Source organism: Symphalangus syndactylus, chromosome 7, assembly GCF_028878055.3.
Source record: "Symphalangus syndactylus isolate Jambi chromosome 7, NHGRI_mSymSyn1-v2.1_pri, whole genome shotgun sequence".
NCBI classification, from domain to species: Eukaryota; Metazoa; Chordata; class Mammalia; order Primates; family Hylobatidae; genus Symphalangus; species Symphalangus syndactylus.
This window is the reverse complement of record NC_072429.2, coordinates 77,052,232-77,073,444: the sequence shown is the minus strand read 5'-3', so window position 1 is coordinate 77,073,444 and position 21,213 is coordinate 77,052,232. Positions and strand designations below refer to the sequence as shown.

General features: G+C 36.4%; 1 protein-coding gene and 1 long non-coding RNA gene across 5 annotated transcripts in view; both read left to right on the top strand.

Moving 5' to 3' along the window:
- IL7 (interleukin 7) overlaps positions 1 to 21,213 on the top strand; it is a 65,734-nt gene that overhangs the window by 43,458 nt on the left and 1,063 nt on the right. Inside the window, exons 3-5 of one of the 4 annotated variants that reach the window (XM_055286576.2) lie at positions 15,229 to 15,309; positions 16,674 to 16,805; positions 18,765 to 18,818. In XM_055286576.2, coding sequence (XP_055142551.1) covers positions 15,229 to 15,309; positions 16,674 to 16,805; positions 18,765 to 18,818 — 267 coding nt within the window. The remainder of the gene's footprint in view (positions 1 to 15,228; positions 15,310 to 16,673; positions 16,806 to 18,764; positions 18,819 to 21,213) is intronic. The other 3 variants (XM_055286578.2, XM_055286577.2, XM_055286579.2) reach the window with 3 other exon arrangements.
- LOC134737220 (uncharacterized) lies at positions 3,793 to 8,286 on the top strand. Its single transcript, XR_010121900.1, has 3 exons — positions 3,793 to 4,251; positions 4,614 to 4,850; positions 8,186 to 8,286. It is a non-coding gene; the product is annotated as an uncharacterized lncRNA (long non-coding RNA).

Here is a 21,213-nt window from a genome sequence, read left to right as displayed (position 1 = left end):
CCTTGAGCAGTGGTTTGTAGTTATCCTTCAAGAGGTCCTTCACATCCCTTGTAAGTTGTATTCCTAGTTATTTTATTCTCTTTGTAGCAATTGTGGATTGGAGTTTTCTCATGATTTGGCTCTCTATTATTGGTGTATAGGAATGCTTGTGATTTTTGCACATTGATTTTGTATCCTGAGACTTTGCTGAAGTTGCTTATCAGATTAAGGAGTTTTGGGGCTGAGACGATGAGGTTTTCTAAATATACAATCACGTCATCTGCAAACAGAGATAATTTCACATCTTCTCTTCCTATTTGAATATCCTTTATTTCTTTCTCTTGCCTGATTGCCCTGGCCAGAACTTCCAACACTATGTTGAATAGGAGTGGTGAGAGAGGGCATCCTTGTTTTGTACCGGTTTTCAAAGGAAATGTAACCGAACAGCATGGTGATGGAAACAAAATAAATATATAGACCAATTGAACAGAACCGAGGCCTCAGAAATAACATTACACATCTACAACCATCTTTGACAAACCTGACAAAAACAGGAAATGGGGAAAGGTTTCCCTATTTAATAAATGGTGCTGGGAAAACTGGCTAGCCATATGCAGAAAACTGAAAGTGGACCCCTTCCTTAAACCTTATACAAAAATTAACTCAAGATGGATTAAAGACTTAAACATAAGACCTAAAACCATAAAAACCCTAGAAGAAAACCTAGGCAATACCATTCAGGACATAGGCATGGGCAAAGACTTCATGACTAAAACACCAAAAGCAATGGTAACAAAGGCCCAAACTGACAAATGGTATCTATTTAAACTAAAGAGCTTCTGCAAAGCAAAAGAAACTATAATCAGAGTGAACAGGCTACCTACAGAATGGGAGAAAATGTTTACAATTTATCCAGCTGACAAAGACCTAATATCCAGAATCTACAAAGAACTCCAACAAATTTAGAAGAAAAAAACAAACAACCCCATCAAAAAGTGGGCAAAGGATATGAACAGCACTCTTTAAAAGAAGACATTTATGCAGCCAACAAACATATCAAAAAAAGTTCATCATCACTGGTCATTAGAGAAATGCAAATCAAAACCACAAAGAGATATAATCTTATACCAGTTAGAATGGCAATCATTAAAAAGTCAAGAAACAACAGATGCTGGAGAGGATGTGGAGAAATAGGAATGTTTTTGCACTGTTTGTAGGAGTGTAAATTAGTTCAACCATTGTGGAAGACAGTGTGGTGATTCCTCAAGGATCTAGAACTATAAATACCATTTGACCCACCAATCCCATATACCCAGAGGATTTTAAATCATTCTACTATAAAGACACATTCACATATATGTTTATTGCAACACTTTTCACAATAGCAAAGACTTGGAACCAACCCAAATGCCCATCAATGTTAGACTGGATAAAGACAACATGGCACATATACACCATGGAATACTATGCACCCATAAAAAAGAATGAGTTCATGTCTTTTGCAAGGACATAGATGAAGCTGGAAACCATCATTCTCAGCAAACTAACACAGGAACAGAAAACCAAAGACCGCATGTTCTCACTCCTAAGTGAGAGTTGAACAATGAGAACATATGGGCACAGGGAGGGGAACATCACACATCGGGGCCTGTCGCAGGGTGGGGGACAAGGGGAGAGATAGCATTAAGAGAGATACCTAATGTAGATGATGGGTTGATGGGTGCAACAAACCACCATGGCACATCTATACCTATGTTGCAAGCCTGCACGTTCTGTATCCCAGAACTTCAAGTATAATAATAAAAAAAAAAGTGAGCAAAGGATGTGAGTAGACATTTATGAAGCTAAAACATACAAATGGCCAATAAGTATGTGAAAAAATGCTCAAGATCACTAATCACCAGAAAAAAATGCAAATCAATACCACAATGAGCTATCACACCTGTCAGAATGGCTATTATCAAAAAGACAAAAGATAAGTGTTGATGAGGATATGGAGAAAAGGAAACCATTAGAACTGTTGGTGGGAATGTGAATTCCGTACAGCCATTATTGAAAACAGTATGAAGTTTCTTCACAAAATTAAAAAATGGAACTAGCATGTGCTCCTGCAATCTCACTACCAAGCAGTTATCCAAAGGAAAGGAAATCAGTCTATTAAAGGGATACCTGTACCTTAATGTTTATTGCAGCAATATTCACAATGGCTAACACATGGAATTAAGTGTCCATCAACAAACAAATGGATGAAGAAAATGTAGTATATATACTCAATGAAATAACCTTCAGGTATAAAAAAAGTATGAAATCCTGTCACTCACAGCAACACAGATGAGCCTGGAGGACATTATATTAAGCCAAACCAGTCAGTCACAGAAAAATAAACACCACATGCTGTCATTTATATGTGGGAGCTAAAACATAATTGAGTTCATGGAAGTAGAGAATAAAATCATGGGTATTAAAGGCACAAAAGTGTAGGAGGGAGGGGACAATAAGGAGAGGTTGGTTAACAGATGTAAAATTATAACTATATAGGAGGAATGAGCCCTGGCATTCTGCAGCACTGTAGGGTGAACATAGTTTACCATAATTTATTGTATATGCTCAGAAAGCTAGAATAGAGGATTTTGAATGTTCATAACAGAAAGAAATGATGAATGTTTGAGGGGATGGATATGCTAATTTCCCTGATTTGATCATTACACATTGTATATCACATATGGAAATATCACTGTGTCATCCATAAATATGTACGATTATTGTGTCAACTAAAAATAAAAGGAAAAAAGTAAAAATAAGGGAAAGTATTTATTTTACCTTCACTTATTCTCTGATGCTGTTCCTTCCTTTATTTAGATCCATGTTTCTAACTTATGTAATTTTCCTTCTTCCTGAATAGCTTCTGCTAAGATTTCTTGCAAGGCAGGTTTACTTGTAACAAATTCTCTCAATTTTTGTTTGTCTGAGAAAGGCTTTATTCCTCTTTCACTTTTGAAGGCTAAATTCACAGAGTACATAATTTAAACAGTGGTTTTTTACCCTTAACATTTTGAATATTTCATTCCTCTCTCTTTTTGCTTGCATGATTTCTGTGGTGAATTTGGATGTAATTCTTGTCTTTGCTCTTCTATAGATAAGTTGTTTCTTTTCTCCACTTTGCATTCTTTTCTAGATATTTTCTTCATCCCTTGATTTTTCTTTCTCTGTCTCTTCTCCTTTTTTATATTCCCATTACATGTATGCTACTCCTTTTGTAGTTGTCCCACAGTTCTTAGATATTCTGTTATTTTTTATCAGTTTTTTTTTTTAATTTTTGCTTCTCAGTTTTGGAAGTTTCTGTTGTCCTATCATTAGACTCCAAGATTCTTTCCTCAGCTATGTGAAGTCTACTAATGAGCCCATCAAAGGCATATTTTCTGTTTTTGATCTTTATCATTTTAAAATTATTTCCTAGAATTTTAATCTCTCTGCTTACATTTTTTATCTGTTCTTGTCTGTTGTCTAGTTTTTTCATTACAGCTCTGACAGCTCTGAGCATATTAATCATAGACTTTATTTATTTATTTTTTGAGATGGAGTCTCGCTCTGTTGCCCAGGCTGGAATGCAGTGGCATGATCCCGGCTCACTGAAACCTCCACCTCTCGGGTTCACGCCATTCTCCTGCCTCAGCCTCCTGAGTAGCTAGGACTACAGGTGCCTGCCACCATGCCTGGCTAATTTTTTGTATTTTTAGTAGAGACGGGGTTTCACCATGTTAACCAGGATGGTCTCGATCTCCTGACCTCGTGATCTGCCTGCCTTAGCCTCTCAAAGTGCTGGGATTACAGGCATGAGCCACTGCGCCTGGCCTCAATCATAGACTTTTAAAAAGATTTCTGTTCTGATAATTCCAACCTCATGGCCACATATAAGTCTGGTCCTTATGCTTGCTCTGGCTCTTCAAACTGTGTTTTTTGCCTTCTAGTATGCCCTGTAATTTTTTTTTCATAGCTGATTATAATGTTCTGAGTAAAAGAAACTGTGATAAATAGGCCTTTAGTGATGTCATAATACAGTGTGGAAAAAGGGGATGTGTTCTATAAGCCTGTGATTAGGTCTTAGTCTTTTGGTGAGCCTGTGACCTGGACCGTGAACTTTACCAGTGCTGCTCTTTTTTTTCTCCTCCTTAGGTGGTACAGGGCAGCCTTCCAACATGTGAAAAACTAGAGGACCCTGGAGTTGGGTATTTTTTTCCCCAGACAGATCAGACTTTGATAAAACCTCAGAAGGTTAGGCTCTGGTAAAATAGTCTCCCTTGATGTTAGGCCCTTTAAAGGAGAACAGACTATTTGGCTTTTTAGAAATTATTATTATTTTTTGAGACAGGGTGTTACTGTCACCCAGGCTAGAGTGCAGTGATATAAATCACGGCTCACTGCAGCCTTGACCTCCTGGGTTCAAGTGATGCTCCTATTTCAACCTGAGTAGCTGGGACCACCAGCATGTGCCACAATGCGTGGCTAATTTTTTTGTAATTATTTGTAAAGATAGAATCTCACTATGTTACCCAGGCTGGTCTCAAACTTCTGGGCTCAAGTGATCCTCCCACCTCTGGCTTATTTTATAATAGTTTTTCCCCTCCTCCTACCAGAAGCACAAGAGGACTTTCTCATCTGATATTTACCATGAGGACCTAGTAGATAGAGCTCCTAAAGGTCAAACTCATAAAAGTATGTAGCCCCCCCCCACTATGACTGGGTACCCTTGGAGTTTTTAATTCTCAAAGTTGTTTCACACTGAGCCTTCAGCAATTTGCCAATTACAGTTTAATTTTTTCTACCCCCACAATGGTTGCTATGGAGGTTTCTGCTCATGGATCTCTGCTTCAGTAAGTTGTGGTTCTATCTGTTTCTCTAATTTGGGGATCCTCTCTGTCTCTCCAACTTTAGGGCAGCGGTTTGCCCTGTGACCTCACTTCTCTGATCTAAGAAGAGTTGTTGATTTTTTTTAATGGGTTTAGCTTTTTACTTTTAAGTATGGATTGGCAACTTCTAAGCTTCTTATATGCCAAATGGGAGAGCAGAAGTTCTCAAAACAACTATTTTTATACTTATATTTTATTGATTTATATAGTATTAAGTATTATAATTAAATGCTAAGCATAACTTAGTGTTAAGGAATTGACTTAGTCAATAAGCAACTGAAATGGTGGGAGAAAATATACACGAGCACATAAGAAACTAAACTACTAGTTTGGAGTCTTCATTGTTCTCTGGGCATTAGTGAATATGTTTTGACAGAAGGAATAGAAACTGTTGCATTTCTCTGATGGCCAGTGATGATGAGCATTTCTTCATGTGTCTGTTGGCTGCATAAATGTCTTCTTTTGAGAAGTGTCTGAAATGCAAATCAAAACCACAGTGAGATACCATCTCACACCAGTTAGAATGGCCATCATTAAAAAATCAGGAAACAACAGGTGCTGGAGAGGATGTGGAGAAATAGGAACACTTTTACACTGTTGGTGGGACTGTAAACTAGTTCAACCATTGTGGAAGTCAGTGTGGCGATTCCTCAGGGATCTCGAACTAGAAATACCATTTGACCCAGCCATCCCATTACTGGGTATATACCCAAAGGACTATAAATCATGCTGCTATAAAGACACATGCACACGTATGTTTATTGCGGCACTATTCACAATAGCAAAGAGTTGGAACCAACCCAAATGTCCAACAACGATAGACTGGATTAAGAAAATGTGGCACATATACACCATGGAATACTATGCAGCCATAAAAAATGATGAGTTCGTGTCCTTTGTAGGGACATGGATGAAACTGGAAAACATCATTCTCAGTAAACTATCGCAAGGACAAAAAACCAAACACCGCATGTTCTCACTAATAGGTGGGAATTGAACAATGAGAACTCATGGACACAGGAAGGGGAACATCACACTCCGGGGACTGTTGTGGGGTGGGGGGAGGGGGGAGGGACAGCATTAGGAGATACACCTAATGCTAAATGACGAGTTAGTGGGTGCAGGAAATCAACATGGCACATGGATACATATGTAACAAACCTGCACATTGTGCACATGTACCCTAAAACCCTAAAGTATAATTAAAAATAAATAAATAAAAAAAAGAAGATAGATTTAATATGAACAAAAATAAAAAAAAATAAAAAAAAAAAGAAACTGTTGATCATCCAGAAAGTCAGTTAAATGATAGTTAAAAAGCTTCTGGTAGATAAGTGTGTTCAAGTGTCTACATATGCATTCACATTTAAATATAGGCTTCTACATAGTACCTTTTTCTCTTAATGTTTTATAATAGATTTACCACTTGTTTATAAACATTACCTGAAAACAAATATATCTGCTTAATATTTTATTTTATTTTCCATCATTTATTTTACCATTCCATTATTAGCTTTCCTTTCTATTTTAGCTGTTTTCTTTATGTAGATAAATTTTGAACAAGACTCAAGTTACTTGACCTTTTAATTGGCATTTACTATGGACTACCACTTCCTCAAAATGATCCATTCTCTTGGCTTTCCTTCTAACTCTCTGGCTTTATTATTTGTCTATTTGACATCTGTTCCTGAATCTTTGAAAGTCAGCTCAAACATCATCTGTTTAAAACCTAACACATAATTTATACACTCCACCTCTTCTTCTATTTCCTATCTCAATGGCAACACAATACTGATGGTAACCAGCTTACCATAGTTAGGCTTATAATTTTTGAATTTACAATGGGCTTATTGGAATGTAAACCCATTGTAAGTCAAGGAGCATCTGACTCTTTTGTTGTACTCACCAGACAACTCAAGAATGACCCTTGATATGTCCATCTTGCTTAATTTTTATTTTCAAATCACATTAAATTTGCTTCCTATTTCTCAAATCTATTCATGTATTTCTAGATTCTCTCTTACCATCAAGTGCAATAAACAATTATCTTAAGCACTGACTATGTAATAGCCTCATAAAGATTCACCCATATACTTTCTTGAATCTCTCCAAACCATCCGGCATGTGGCTGTTAATATGATCGTTGAAAAAAGTAAACTAGAAAAACTATTCCCATGTTTGTAAGTAGAAATACATTAATTATTGCTTTTAGGATTGATACAAAACTTCTTAAAATATCCTTAAGGCCACACATAATTTGGTCTCTTCCAGCCCTGGCTTTATGTCAAACCAATTCTGTCTCTTCCTCTCTCAGCCATATTCCTACTTTCCCTTGCTCTCTTCTTTCTAGCCACATACAGGCCATGTTCCCTCTCTCTTCAAAGTAGTCACCTATACTGTTTGCTACTGAATCCCCCTTTTTCCTAGGGGATTCCTCAACTTATGATTGAGATCTCTTGTGAAGTATCCTTCTCCGGGAAGTATTCATTGAGGTTTTTAAGTAAAATCTTCTTGTATAGGCTTCATGGCAGCATATATCTTGTATTCATAACAGTTATCAAGTTGGGAATTGATTGCTGTTATTGGATTAATGTTTTTGCCACCAAATAATAAACTTCTTGAGGGAAGGAGCCATGTATGATTTTGATCCCTGTTGTATTCTTAATAATAAATGGCACATGGTAAATGCTCAAATATTTGATCAAAGAATAAATGACTTTAATTTAAACTAAGAATTAACTATTAAGTCATACTATAATCTGCTAAGCTACTTGACAAATGGTAAAAATTGTAGCAATTGAGATAGAATTCCAGGAACAATATACGCCTTTTTCAAATTTCATACAGAGTAGATTTTCTAAAAAATAAGCAGCGCATTTTAAAAGGCCCCCTAAATAAGGCTTCAGATGGCACAAGGCCATCAATAGGTTGTCATAGTGATGATCAGAAATGAAAAATATTTCTACTTTACTTAGGGTCAGGAGTTTGAGGACAGCCTGGCCAACATGGTGAAACCCAGTGTCTACTAAAAATACAAACATTAGCTGGCTTTGGTGGTGCATGCCTGGAAGCCAGTTATTTAGGAAGCTGAGGCAGGAGAATCACTTGAACCCGGGAGGCAGAGGTTGCAGTGAGCTGAGACCATGCCACTGCACTCCAGCCTGGGCAACAGACCCCATCTCAAAAAAAAAAAAAAAAAGCAATGAAGTAATGAAGTATATTTCTGTAGGGACCAACTTTACTTATAGCAAGAGACATGAGACTGAATATATTCTATGCCAAAACTTTCCAATCCTTAGAACCAGCCCTACAAAAACAAAGAAAAAAGAACAGAAAGGAAGCAGCAATCAGCTATGAGCAATAATTAGACATTTGTTTGCTAGCTCTAGCACATGTGACCATGAAGAGTAACTGTGAACCATATTGACTTTCTCTCCTGAAAAGAAAAATATGAAAAAAATTCAGAAGAAAACTGTCCTATGACAAAGAATCCAGAAATTGGGTAAGAATGAACAGCTGTTTCATTTCATTACCTTTGCCCTTTTCCACCATTATTTTTGGACAATTAGTTGATCTAAAAAGCAATAGTTCTCTATCAGTCAGTTTTTGCTACAAACACATACACACACAGAAAGAGAAAGAGGCATACAGTAATATGCACTTACCTTAGGTTCACAGGTATGCAGTTTGGCTGAGTTCGATTACCTCCATGTGTTTCATTCTAAGTCATAAGACGGAAGGAGCAGCTGTGTGGGAGTTTTAACATATGCTCACAAAGATACTCCACCTTACAGGAGGTACAGCTTAAATTCCCTCCTCTTGAGTGTGGATAAGAATTAGTGACTCACTGCAAGGCAACTGAATAATGTGGAAATGGCAGTGTGTGACTTCCATGTAATAAAAGACATGGCTTCCTCCTTGCTTTCTCTTACATTGATACTTGGGGGACAGTCAGCAACTATCTTGGAAGGATATTGAAGAAAGCCTGTGGAGAAGCTCATGTGGTGAGAAATTGAGGCATTCTGCCAATACCTGCATGAATAGGTAATAGGGAATAGATCCTCTAGTCCTGATGAAGTCCAGGTGACTACAGACATGACCAACATCTTGACTGCCTCTTCATGAAAGATGAACCAGAAGCTCCCAGTTAGGCAGCTTCCAAATTCTTGACCCACAGAAACTATACAGAAAGCATCGATTTCTTACCACATGTCTTTTGGACAAACTCAACATTAGTGGACAGAGGAGCATAATTCTCTATGGTAGGCTAAATAATGGCCACCCAGATAAAAAATTCTAATCTCTGAAAATGTATAAGGTAAAGAAATCTACAGATGTGATTGAATTAAGAATGTTGGTGTGATAAGTTTATTTTGGATTATCTTGGTGGGCCCTAAATGCTATCACAAGTTCCTTCTAAGAGAAAAGCAGGAGAAGACTTGACACCCACACAAAGAAGGTGATGTGAAGATGGAGGCAGAGACTGAAGCCACAATGCCACAAGCCAAGGAACACTAAGGAATGCTGGCAGACACCAGAAGATAGAAGAGGCAAACAATGCATGCTCTCCCAGAACCTCTAGAAATGTGAGATAATAAGTTTTTATTGTTTTGAGCCTCCAAATTTTTGGTAATTTGTTACATCAGCCATATGGAATGAAAACATCCTCTCATTTGGTGAGTTTAGATGTTAAATATTGGCTGAACAATAATCTACTCTACTTTAGCATCCCTTCAGAAATAATCAGAAAATTTAAAAGGAAAATTATGCACTGATACTAGCAAAATAAATGAACAAATGAATTAACACAAAATAGGCAAAAGGAAAATGAAGTATCTAGACCAAAGTTTAATTATCCATGAAAACAATGGAAAATGTGAAGTCTCTAAGAAACCAATGTAAAAAGCTAAAAACAATATAGTATGAAAGAAACCAGAAAGAAACAAATGTTCTTTGGATTTAGGGGAAATACAGAGACTAAAATAAAAACCAGAAATGAGTACGCCATTAAAACAGGCATATGAAAGACAGGATGGGTAAAAACCATACAAAACGAAATTGCATGTTTGTGTATATATATGTGTGTACACACATACACGAAAAGAAAAGTTCAATAGACGATTCATTTTTTATGTAATTAGTGTTTCTAAAGAAGAGACTTAAAATGTAATTTAAAAATTCAAAGATAGAAGAAAACCATGCTGAAATTAAAGAAGATACAAGTCTACAAATGTAAAGAACATCATGTATTTTAAGAACTCGAAAGAAAAGGAGTGGGGAAGTGGCCAAGATGGCCAACTAGAAGCAGCTAATGTGAGTGGCTCTCACAAAGAGGAACAAAAGCGTGAGTAAATACAGCACCATCAGCTGAAACATCCAAGTACTCACATTGGGACTAATCAAGGAAACAACTTGACCCATGAGAACATAGAAAACAAAGGCAGGACGACAGCCCACCTGGGCGCAACACCCAGCCAGGTGAACCTCCCCTGCCCAGAGAAGCAGTGAGTGAATGTGTGACTCCGGAAACCACACTCTTCCCACGAATCTTTGCAACCTCGAGTTGGGAGATCCCCTCTTGAACCCACTCCACCAGGGTTTTCAGTCTAACACACAGAGATATGGGAGTCTTGGCAGAGCAGCTGCTCAGGCACATGTTGGTGAACCAGGAACTGTAGATATTCCAGCTTCAGGCTTCCCGGCAAAAGTAACTGCAACTCCAGAAAAGCAGATTAGATTCTTGTGCATACCCTTAGGAAAGAGGCTGAATCCAGGGGGCCAAGCAGCGATGCTCTGTGGGCCCTACTTCCATGGTGCCTCAAAGGATAAGACACATTGGCTTGGAATTCCAGCCAGCCACCAGCAGCAGTGTGGTGCCTACCTGGGACAGAGTTCCCAGGGAGAGGGGAAGGCCACTATCTTCACTATTTGGGCGAGTCACCTTTTTCAGCCTGCAGGCTTTGAAGAGTCCAAACCAATCAGGGGCAGAAGGGATCCCCCAACACGGCACAATTGCTCTACCAACACGTGGTCAGACTGCTTCTCTAAGCAGGTCCCTGAGCCATCCCTCCTTATTGGGCAAGACCTCCCAACCAGGGCCTCCAGCCATCCCCGCTGGTGTTCTCTGGCCTACAGAGATTTGAAAACTCCCTGGAACAGAAGTCCCAGAGGGAGGGGTGGGCTGCCATCTCTGCTATTTGGGTACTGAGCCTGTCCAGCCTGTGGGCTTTGGAAAGCCCAAGCCAACAGGCGGTGAAGCGTTATCCCAGCACTGCGCAGCTGCTCTACAAAAGCATGGCCAGACTGCTTCTATAAGTGGGTCCCCGATCCTCTTACTCCTGACTGGGCAAGACCTCCCAACCAGAATCTCCAGCCACCTCCTGCAGGTGCGTTCCACCTTGCAACAGGTTCAAAGCTCCCTGGGCCAGAGCTCCTAGAAGAAGTGGCAGGCTGCCATCTTTGCTGCTTTGCAGCCTTGACTGGTGATACTTTCAGCTACCAGAAAATCCAAGGCAACTAGGGACTGGAGTGGAACCCCAGCAAACCACAGCAGCCCTATGGAAAAGTGGCCAAATTGTGCCGGGGAAAAAAAAAAAAAAAAAAAAAAAAAAAAAAAAAAAAAAAAAAAGGTAGGCAACATCGAACATTGAAGGTAGATTAGATAAGCTCACAGAAATGAGAAAGAATCAGAGCAAGAATGCTGAAACCTCTAAAAGCCTGAGTGCCCTCTTTCCTCCAACTGACCTCATTACCTCTCCAGCAAGGGTTCAAAATAGCCAGTATAGAGAAGAACTTAATCCTCCTGATAGGGCTGAAAAACACACTACAAGAATTCCGTAATGCAATCACAAGTATTAATAGTAGAATAGACCAAACAGAGGAAAGAATTTCAGAGCTTTATGAAATATGGCAGGCAGACTAGCGTAGAGAAAAAAGAATGAAAAGGAATGAACAAAACCTCCAAGAAATATGGAATACCATATCACACCAGTCAGAATGGCTATAATTAAAAAGTCAAAAAATAACATGCTGGCAAGGTTGTGAAGAAAAAGGAATGTTTATACACTGTTGGTGGGAATGTAAATCAGTTCAGCCATTGTGGAAGATGGTATGGCAATTTCTCAAAGACCTAAAGAGAGATATACTATTCGACCCAGCAGTCCCATTACTGGGCATATACCCAAGGGAATATAAATCATCCTATTATAAAGACACATGCACATGTATGTTCACTGCGGCACTATTCACAATGGCAAAGACATGGAATCAACCTAAATGACCATCAATAATAGACTGGATAAAGAAAATGTGGTACATATACACCACGGAACACTTTGCAGCCACAAAAAAGAATGAGATCAATGAGATCATGTCCTTTGCAGGGACATGGATGGAGCTGGAGGCCATTATCCTTAGCAAACTAATACAGGAACAGAAAACCAAATACCACATGTTCTCACTTATAAGTGGCAGCTAAATGATGAGAACACATGGACACATACAGGGGAACAATACACACCGGGGCTTTTTGGAGGATGGAGGGTAGGAAGAGGGAGAGGATCAAAAAACAATTAATGGATACTAGGCTTAATACCTGGGTGATGAAATAATCTATACAAAAAAAACCCGTAACACAAGTTTACCTATGTAAGAAACCTGTACTTGTACCCCTGGACTTAAAATAAATGTTTAAAAATAGAGAAAGAAAAAGACACTAAAAACATGAAAAGATATGAAAGCATAAAACTCACTGTAAAGATAAAGCATGAAATTCACTGTAAAGATAAAACATATTCAAATTCAGAGGGCTGTAATGAATTTGTATGTAATTATAGTGTATACTGTAATTATAGTTTATAAATTACTTTTCCTCTTGTATAAGAGCTAAAAGACAAAACTATTAAAAAATAACTTCACCTAAAAAAAAAGAACTTAGCCAATGTCATGTTTTATACTAGAAAATACTGCAGTTCAGTCTTATAATCCTGGCTTTTCTCTTTTGATTTTCCATATTCATAAAATATTTGAAGAAATTTGTTTCTTATGTACATCTTGACATATGTGATATATGATTTGTTTGTTTGTTTTTTTCTAAGACAGAGTCTTGCTCTGTTGCCCAGGCTGGAGTGCAGTGGCATGATCTCGGCTCACTGCAAGCTCCGCCTCCGGGTTCAAGCGATTCTCCTGCCTCAGCCTCCCAAGTAACTGAGATTACAGGCATGTGCCACCACACCTGGCTAATTTTTTTTTTTTTTGTATTTTTAGTAGAGATGGGGTTTCACCACGTTGGCCAGGCTGGTCTTGAACTACTGACCTCGCGATCTACCCACCTTGGCCTCCCAAAGGGCTGGGATTACAGGCATAAGGCACCGTGCCTAGCTGTGATTTGTTTCTTATTTGCATCTGGACATATGTGACATGTGAATAAGAAACAATTATTGTGACTTTGGTCAAGTAATTCTATTCTTTGTTAAATCAAAAGATGGCCATCTAAGTTTCTTTCCAACACTATGTATCTATAATTCTTACTCTGAGCCATTCTTCTGATAGGGCATGAATGAAAAGAATTTTAGAAAGCAACAGTAATTGGCAGTCATATAGATCTATACTAGATGCATTAATAAAATGTACTAAGGTCAATGAATTAATAACTGTGACCTCTATAGAAGTCAAACTTTTAAGGGTATAGTAACACATTTACATTCTGTATGAAGCATTAGGTAAAATAAAAAAAATCAACTGGTATAACATTATCTTTCTGTGGATCTGCAAAAAATAAGTGTTATTAATAACCTAGAACAGCCACCTAACCAATATGGCTTTTTAAATATTCATGTGTCATGCAATTTGCTAACATGTTGCAAGAAATTGGCATTCATTATGTGACATATTGTCTCATACGAAATTTTTGGTGAATTGGAAGATAACATATAGAGTAGCGGCACATTTTTCACCTTCTTCTTTGAAGGATGACATGGTAAAAATTAAATACTCTATGTTTTATCAAAGAAAAATTTATGTATGAGTTATTGTCCTTGGGGTAAGGGGAAGTCAACATGAAAATGACTTAATAGGCAAATATTAATTATCCACTAAATTTTCAGGAATATGTACAAAGGCAATGTGAAGATAGTTATTGAAAATGTATCTTTTACACTTGAGATGTATGTATTCAGACACTTCTTGCAGATAAAACTGATAGTATATACATTTTAAAATCAGGGTAAACCCAGACATCATCATGCTTTTCACAGGTGATAAGAGTAATGAATACTTTTCTGAGAGGCAGATGAGGATTCAAAGCCCATTACTAAATCCTGCCATTGCTCCATTTCTTATCCTGTTTCTCTGGAGACATTACGTAGGCTAAGACTGCTTTTAGTCCTAGAAGCTCTCATAGCATGGAGTTGCTAGTTTGCTGGACAGAGCTAGTCCAACCCAGTGCATAAGAAAATCTGAAACCTTAGGAGGTTTTTCCTAATATCAACTAAATGATTGATTTAGATAATCTCTACCTTCTTCTACTACATTCCTTATAAATGAAAAAAAAAATAGAGCACATACCAGTCTGCTTTCCCACTCTTATGTTTATAATACACACATATACAATTACACTGTGTCTCAGGAAAATTCTACCTCAACCATCCCAGAAAATTGGATTGCTAAAAATGTTGTGAATAAATTTCAACCTTAATTCTCACTGTCAATTTCAAAGTACTGTCTAATGCAGATGGTTTTATATTCCATGCACATCCAATTAATTAGTTGTGACTGTTGAAAATACTATGTTGATTATAAGCCTGTAGTCTCAGCTCAACTGAAAAGAGTATAAAACAGACAACTGATATGAAGGGGTAAAGGGCTTAGGTATGTCATATATTTGTGATTCTTTCTCTTACGTGTTGAGCTTTGTATGGATCCTTTCATTCTAATATAAATTCCTTTTCTTGTTATTTGTTGATGGCAGGAAATTTGACTGAATAACCTCTTAAATTCCTCTCAACTTAATGACTTCACATTTTATAATACTTTGTCTATATAGCATAACTTCTAAAATAGGTACTTTTATTTCCCTAGATGAGCCAGATTCTCTTAGAGAATTCTGGGATTCAATTATGGGATCTGGGAGGGGCTCTAAATATGGGAGGATTTGTGTATAACTTATTTATCCTTCAACTATGGAAAACTATTCCTCATGCTTAGTCAGCTGAGCCAGGCAAAACTTATTTTCCTTAAAATGCACACATAAATACCAGATATTTTAAGATTATTACTTTTATAATTACAAGATATTAGAAAAGTACTCAGTTTTAACCATATTATTTTATGTTATTTATTACAGGACAGCATGAAAGAAATTGGTAGCAATTGCCTGAATAATGAATTTAACTTTTTTAAAAGACATATCTGTGATGCTAATAAGGTAATGATAATTATTTGGAGTTTGTCATTCAAGCTTGATCTTATAGAAGCTTCTATTTTTTGTGCCTCTGTTAGACAATTATATGAATACTATTAATATTTGCAGCCTGACCACATAATTCCCATTGATTAAATCATACTATGGCCCAATTTTATATTTTTGTTTTACAAATAGTCCTGTACTTATTAAATAACAAGTTTTTTTCTGTTTCACCATTCCATTTTTTACCTTGAAAATACTAGAATTGTTGAATTCAAAGACACACACCTATCTCTTATTTCTAATTTTCTTTTTTTTTTTTTTTTTTTGGAGGCTGAGTCTTGCTCTGTCGCCAGGCTGGAGTGTAGTGGCGCAATCTCAGCTCACTGCAACCTCTGCCTCCTGGGTTCAAGCGGTTCTCCTGCCTCAGTCTCCCAAGTAACTGGGTCTAGAGGCATGCACCACCACACCCAGATAATTTTTGTATTTTTAGTGGAGACGGGGTTTCACCATGGTGGCCAGGATGATCTCGATCTCCTGACCTCATGATCTGCCTGCCTCCGCCTCCCAGAGTGCTGGGATTACAGGCGTGAGCCACTGTGCCTGGCCTCTAAATTTCTTATACAGAAAAATACTTGTTAATGTGAATGCTTGCACACATACAAATATAAGTCATTGGTATAATTTAGTTGGAAGCATCTTGAAAATTTTTCTTTCAATATTTGCTTATTTCTAAATGATTACCACATCTAGTTGGTATAATATTACACTTTACAAAACCTAGAGAGTTTACGTCATTTCTCCCTACAGAAACGGGTGTGCTATTTCATAGTCTTTTAAAAACTCACAGTAGCTAAGTTAGCTTCATGGTATCTCACAACCATAAATTCTTTTTTAAAAATTTCTTAATTTAAATATCTGCAAAACTTATGTTTTAGGTGACTACAGTCCTTTATTTTCTTATTATCAGCTATTCTTCCATAGCTCAAAAGATGCAAGAAATACTAAGAAAAAACCACACATACCTCTTATAATACATTGTTGCTTCCAGAAGCCTTCTCCTTCGGTTATCATGTTTAAAATTGAATAATCTTGTAATATGTTCACACATAAGCGATAAGATCCCATAAGCATAATAGAGAAAACAAACTTTAAAAGTCAAGATAATTATTAAACCAAGTTCTAGGAATTTCATGCTGTCACCTAGGAGCCAAACAGTTTTAGTTCTGTTACTTGTCAGTCACATGATTAACTGGAATAGAAAGCTGGGGTGGAGGTGGGCCATTACCTAGCAATATAGCTCAAGCTCTAGGCTCCTTAAGAAAGCTTATAATTTCTTAATATTTTATTTGAACCATAGCCCTTCTGACTTTTTCCTATAATAGGAAGGTATGTTTTTATTCCGTGCTGCTCGCAAGTTGAGGCAATTTCTTAAAATGAATAGCACTGGTGATTTTGATCTCCACTTATTAAAAGTTTCAGAAGGCACAACAATACTGTTGAACTGCACTGGCCAGGTAAGCTAAGGACTATTTACTTTGAATAAAAATATTAACTACTCTTGTGCCAAGATACCACTATTCTCTGATGATCATATCCATTATCATAGAATCCTAAGTGTTTATTATCATCTAAAGTTGAAGTATATTTACTCAATCCTAGAAGAGGAAAGGCTCAGTTTGGAAATACCTATTTGTCTCTTGGCTAGAGTGAATTGTTTGTGAAAGGGGAGTAAAAAATAAATAAATAAATGCTGCATTGCCATAATAACTTCCAAGGATACTAGGGTGATATATTGGGTGGGGAATGGTAAATTTCTATATCTAAAGCTTATTAATAGCTTTAATCCATATATGTACACATTTACAAGAACTCCTAGTCAATAAAACAGGAAATCAAATGTATTTAAAAAATATCTTTATAGGCTTAAACTAGACATATACATGTCCAACAATTTTCCCTTCTTTAAATAACTTTGATACAAATAGGGCTAATATTTTCCTACTTTTCTACTAGTGGTTATGAACTAAAACAACAAAACCAAATATGGAAGACATCTAGAGACTAGACAGCAGTTTCCTTATCTATGAAATGCAGAAAAACATAATATCTACATTGTAGGATTTGAAAGGATTAAATGGCATAACACATGTAAAGTGCTTAGTACTAAAAAGTTTTCAATATTTAATACAATACTTTATTTGTATTATTTATCTCTTTTTGGATTTTACCAGCTGCCACACAAAATCAAAAGGTTATTTTATGGTTTTAAATGTTTTCTTAAATAACATTTTTATGACTTAAAAAAGAATTTTGTTTTGTTTGAGCACTAGTAGTTTCCCATAGAAGGTAAAATGGTAAGATTATATTTGAACCCTATTGACAGTGATAAAAATGTGGATCATCTATTCTATAACTTGGATAGCCTCATTTATCATTACTTTATGTACTTGATGGAAGCCAGTCTCCTCTTAGTGTGCTGGATTTGCCAAGCTTATTTCTAAACTTGCGTCCTTACGTTTGTCCCTAGAGAGCATTGCTACTTTTTTTTTTTTTCTATAAATTGGATCTATTTTGTTCTATGCCTTCAAGGCTCAGTTCAAGATTCATGAAGACTTCCTACTCTAGTCTACCATTTCTTCATTCCTACTTAATAGTGATTTCAAAGTACTGTCTAATGCAGATAGGTTTTATGTTGCTTGCACATCCAATTAATTAGTTGTGACTGTTGAAAATACTGTGTTGATTATAAGCCTCCACTCTTGGTTCAACTGAGAAGAGTGTAAAACAGAAAACTGATATCACCTCTTGGTCTAGGAAGAGGTAAAGGTCTTAGGTATGTTATATATCTGTGATTCCTTCTCTTATGTATTGAGCTTTGTATGGATCATCATGTTCCAAAATTAACTAACTGTAGAGAAAGAAAATATGCAAATAATTTAAATCTTTGAAATTAAATTATATTACAACATTGATTAACTTGATACAAGTCACCTTTTTCTTGAAATAACAAGGCAAGATGTTAAAGCAGTCAGCTACACTGAATTTTCTTCATGAGCCAGGCATGCTACAAGCTTTTTACTATTGTTTTATTTCATTTTGTTTCTGATAAGTGAAGCTTAATAAAATGCATGCCCAGGATTTAACAATTTCATGTTAACTTTATTTTTATATTGATTAAAATTCAAGTTTTATCTCTGCTAGTATACCCTACTATGTTAATTTTTCATACCTCACAGTCATACCTACAAAATTATGGATTCTGGGTATTCAGAAGACTGAACTATCTTGCTTCTTCCTTTACCCTGATATTCCATTTCTAAATCATATTAATATTTTACTTTCTTAACAATAAGAAATTTAAAGTAGAGTCTCAAATAGATTAGATGAGCTGAAGGCAATATGAAAATTAGCAATTACAATTGGAGGAGCAATGAAGAAATATTCAATATTACAAATGTGACTTTGTTTTTAAGGTTAAAGGAAGAAAACCAGCTGCCCTGGGTGAAGCCCAACCAACAAAGAGTTTGGTGAGAATAATTGTATAATTTTCCTTATGGTTCATCAGCTTTTTACTCAACTTAATTCCTAATTTTTCATTTTGAATTATTTCCTTCTTATAGCTGGTTTTGAAATAATTTATTATAACATTGATAAAAGGAGAAGTGAGGTGCCCCTCAAAAATTTGATTCCTTTAAATTGCATTTTTAAACCCACTATTTTAAAATAGAAGCTGTTAGGGCAAATACCAAAGCATGATTTTTTTTTTTTAGAGGAAGCAGCATTAAAATATTGCAGCTAGTAGGTAAAAGAAATGAACAAATAATTTATATAGGAGAAAATAAACTAGATGACAACTACATGAAGAAAAAAGCCATCCCTGTTAGGTACTAATTAGTTTGAGGCATGGAAAAATGAACACACCTGGTTCATAAAAGTGGTGGATTCTTCTTTTACATTTCCATTATTTGACCAATAGCTACATGGCAACATGGAAATTCCTTACTCTTTTCAGAAAAGCAAAGTGAGCCTGTACACTCTGAAATTTAGGAAACTCTAGGGATTCCATGCAAAGTGGAACATCTGAAGTGAATACAGGAGCTAAAAGCAATATAATCGCCCTGAAGGCTTTTCACTAAGATAATTTGGAAAGAAAGTTTGGAAAAGAAAGTTTGGGTGCGGTGGCACACGCCTATAATCCCAGCACTTTGGGAGTCCGAGGTAGGCGGATCATGAGGTGGAAAGATCAAGACCATCCTGGCCAACATGGTGAAACCCCGTCTCTACTAAAAATACAAAAATTAGCTGGGCATGGTGCGCGCCTGTAGTCCCAGCTACTCAGGAGGCTGAGGCAGGAGAATCACTTGAACCCAGGAGGTGGAGGTTGCAGTGAGCCGAGATCGCGCCACTGCACTCTAGCCTGGGCAACAGAGTGGGACTCCGTCTCAAAACAAAAAACAAAAAACAAAGCAAAAAGAAAAGAAAAGAAAAGAAAAGATAACAACTATTTTCCCAGGATGCAGGAGTAAAACCAAGATTCCCTGTTTTTTACTTTTTAGTGAATGCTTATTCTTGGTGTCCAAGGAAAACTATGAAATTTTCACATCTATATATCTCAAATCTGCTTAGGCAAATCAACTTCAACTTGTACTTAAAAAAATTGTCCAGGACCCCTTATTGAAAACAATATGAAAAGTTTGCCTTTATATTTCCCTTTGAGATCTGTTGTTTAATCTTTGAAATGTATTCTTTAAAAAGTATGTGCTAGTGTTACTAAATACATGACAAAAAGAGATCTGAATTTGTGGCCAAATTAAAAATAGGACAGAGGAGCTCAAGATTCAGTCATTGTATTTACTTGACATATATTTACTTGACCTTAGCAGCTTATTTATCTTCTTTGCAGATCAGTTTCTTCATCTGTGAAATGAGTTCAAATCATCAAGTTCATACGATGATTAAGCAAATAAAATGAAGTAAATTATGTAAAACACTGAGCACAATATATGACTGAGAGAATACCCAATAACTTGTTATCTAAATTATCTAGTTACCCAATAACTAGTTATAATAGTTTTTATATTGCTTGCACATCCATTTACTTGATAGTGATTGTTGAAAACACTATGTTGATTTTAACCCTGAAATCTGGGCTCAACTGTAAAGAGTGTAAAACAAACAACTGATATCATCTCCTGGTCTAGGAAGGGGTAAAAGTCACTGATATGCTTTATATTTGTGATTAACTAGTTGTTATCTAAGTGAAGAATTACTCTACTCTGCGCTATTCCCATTCTCACAGGTCAGGGGACTCAGAGAAATATCACTGAGTCTATATAGAGTTACTCCTTTATATATCTGTTCATGCGAAGTATCTCTTTCTTCCTATAGGTTGTACAGGTAGCCCTTTTTAAGATTCTTGTCAGGTGCTAAAACCTAGCTTATGAGGCAGGCATCTGACATACTCTGGTGAAGGTTAATTGTTGGAGTAGACCTTAGGGTACAAGCTCCATCAGCTATATCCTTATTAATTATCTTTGGCAAAATAATCTGAGTATTTTCAATGTTGATTATTCTTCCCACTAAAAATAAATTTTTCTACATTAAAGAAACTCAACTGAGTAATCTACAATTACCTTTCTCATGAAATTCCAAACAGTGTTATTATGTCCACTGTTACTGTGAAAATGGCGGTCAGCTGATATAGCTCTTTGGAGAATCCTAAATCTTTAATCAAACCAACCTTGAATTTTCTACATGTCAGTTATGACAAGGATAGTTAGAAATCATCGTCTTTAAAATGTCACACAAGATTCTACCTTTTCCTTGCACCAGTTTTTCAGTATAAAATAATATGATGAAAAATTGAGTATTTTAAAATATATATTTTTGTAAAAATGTGAAGTTTAAACTTTTAAAATTCTA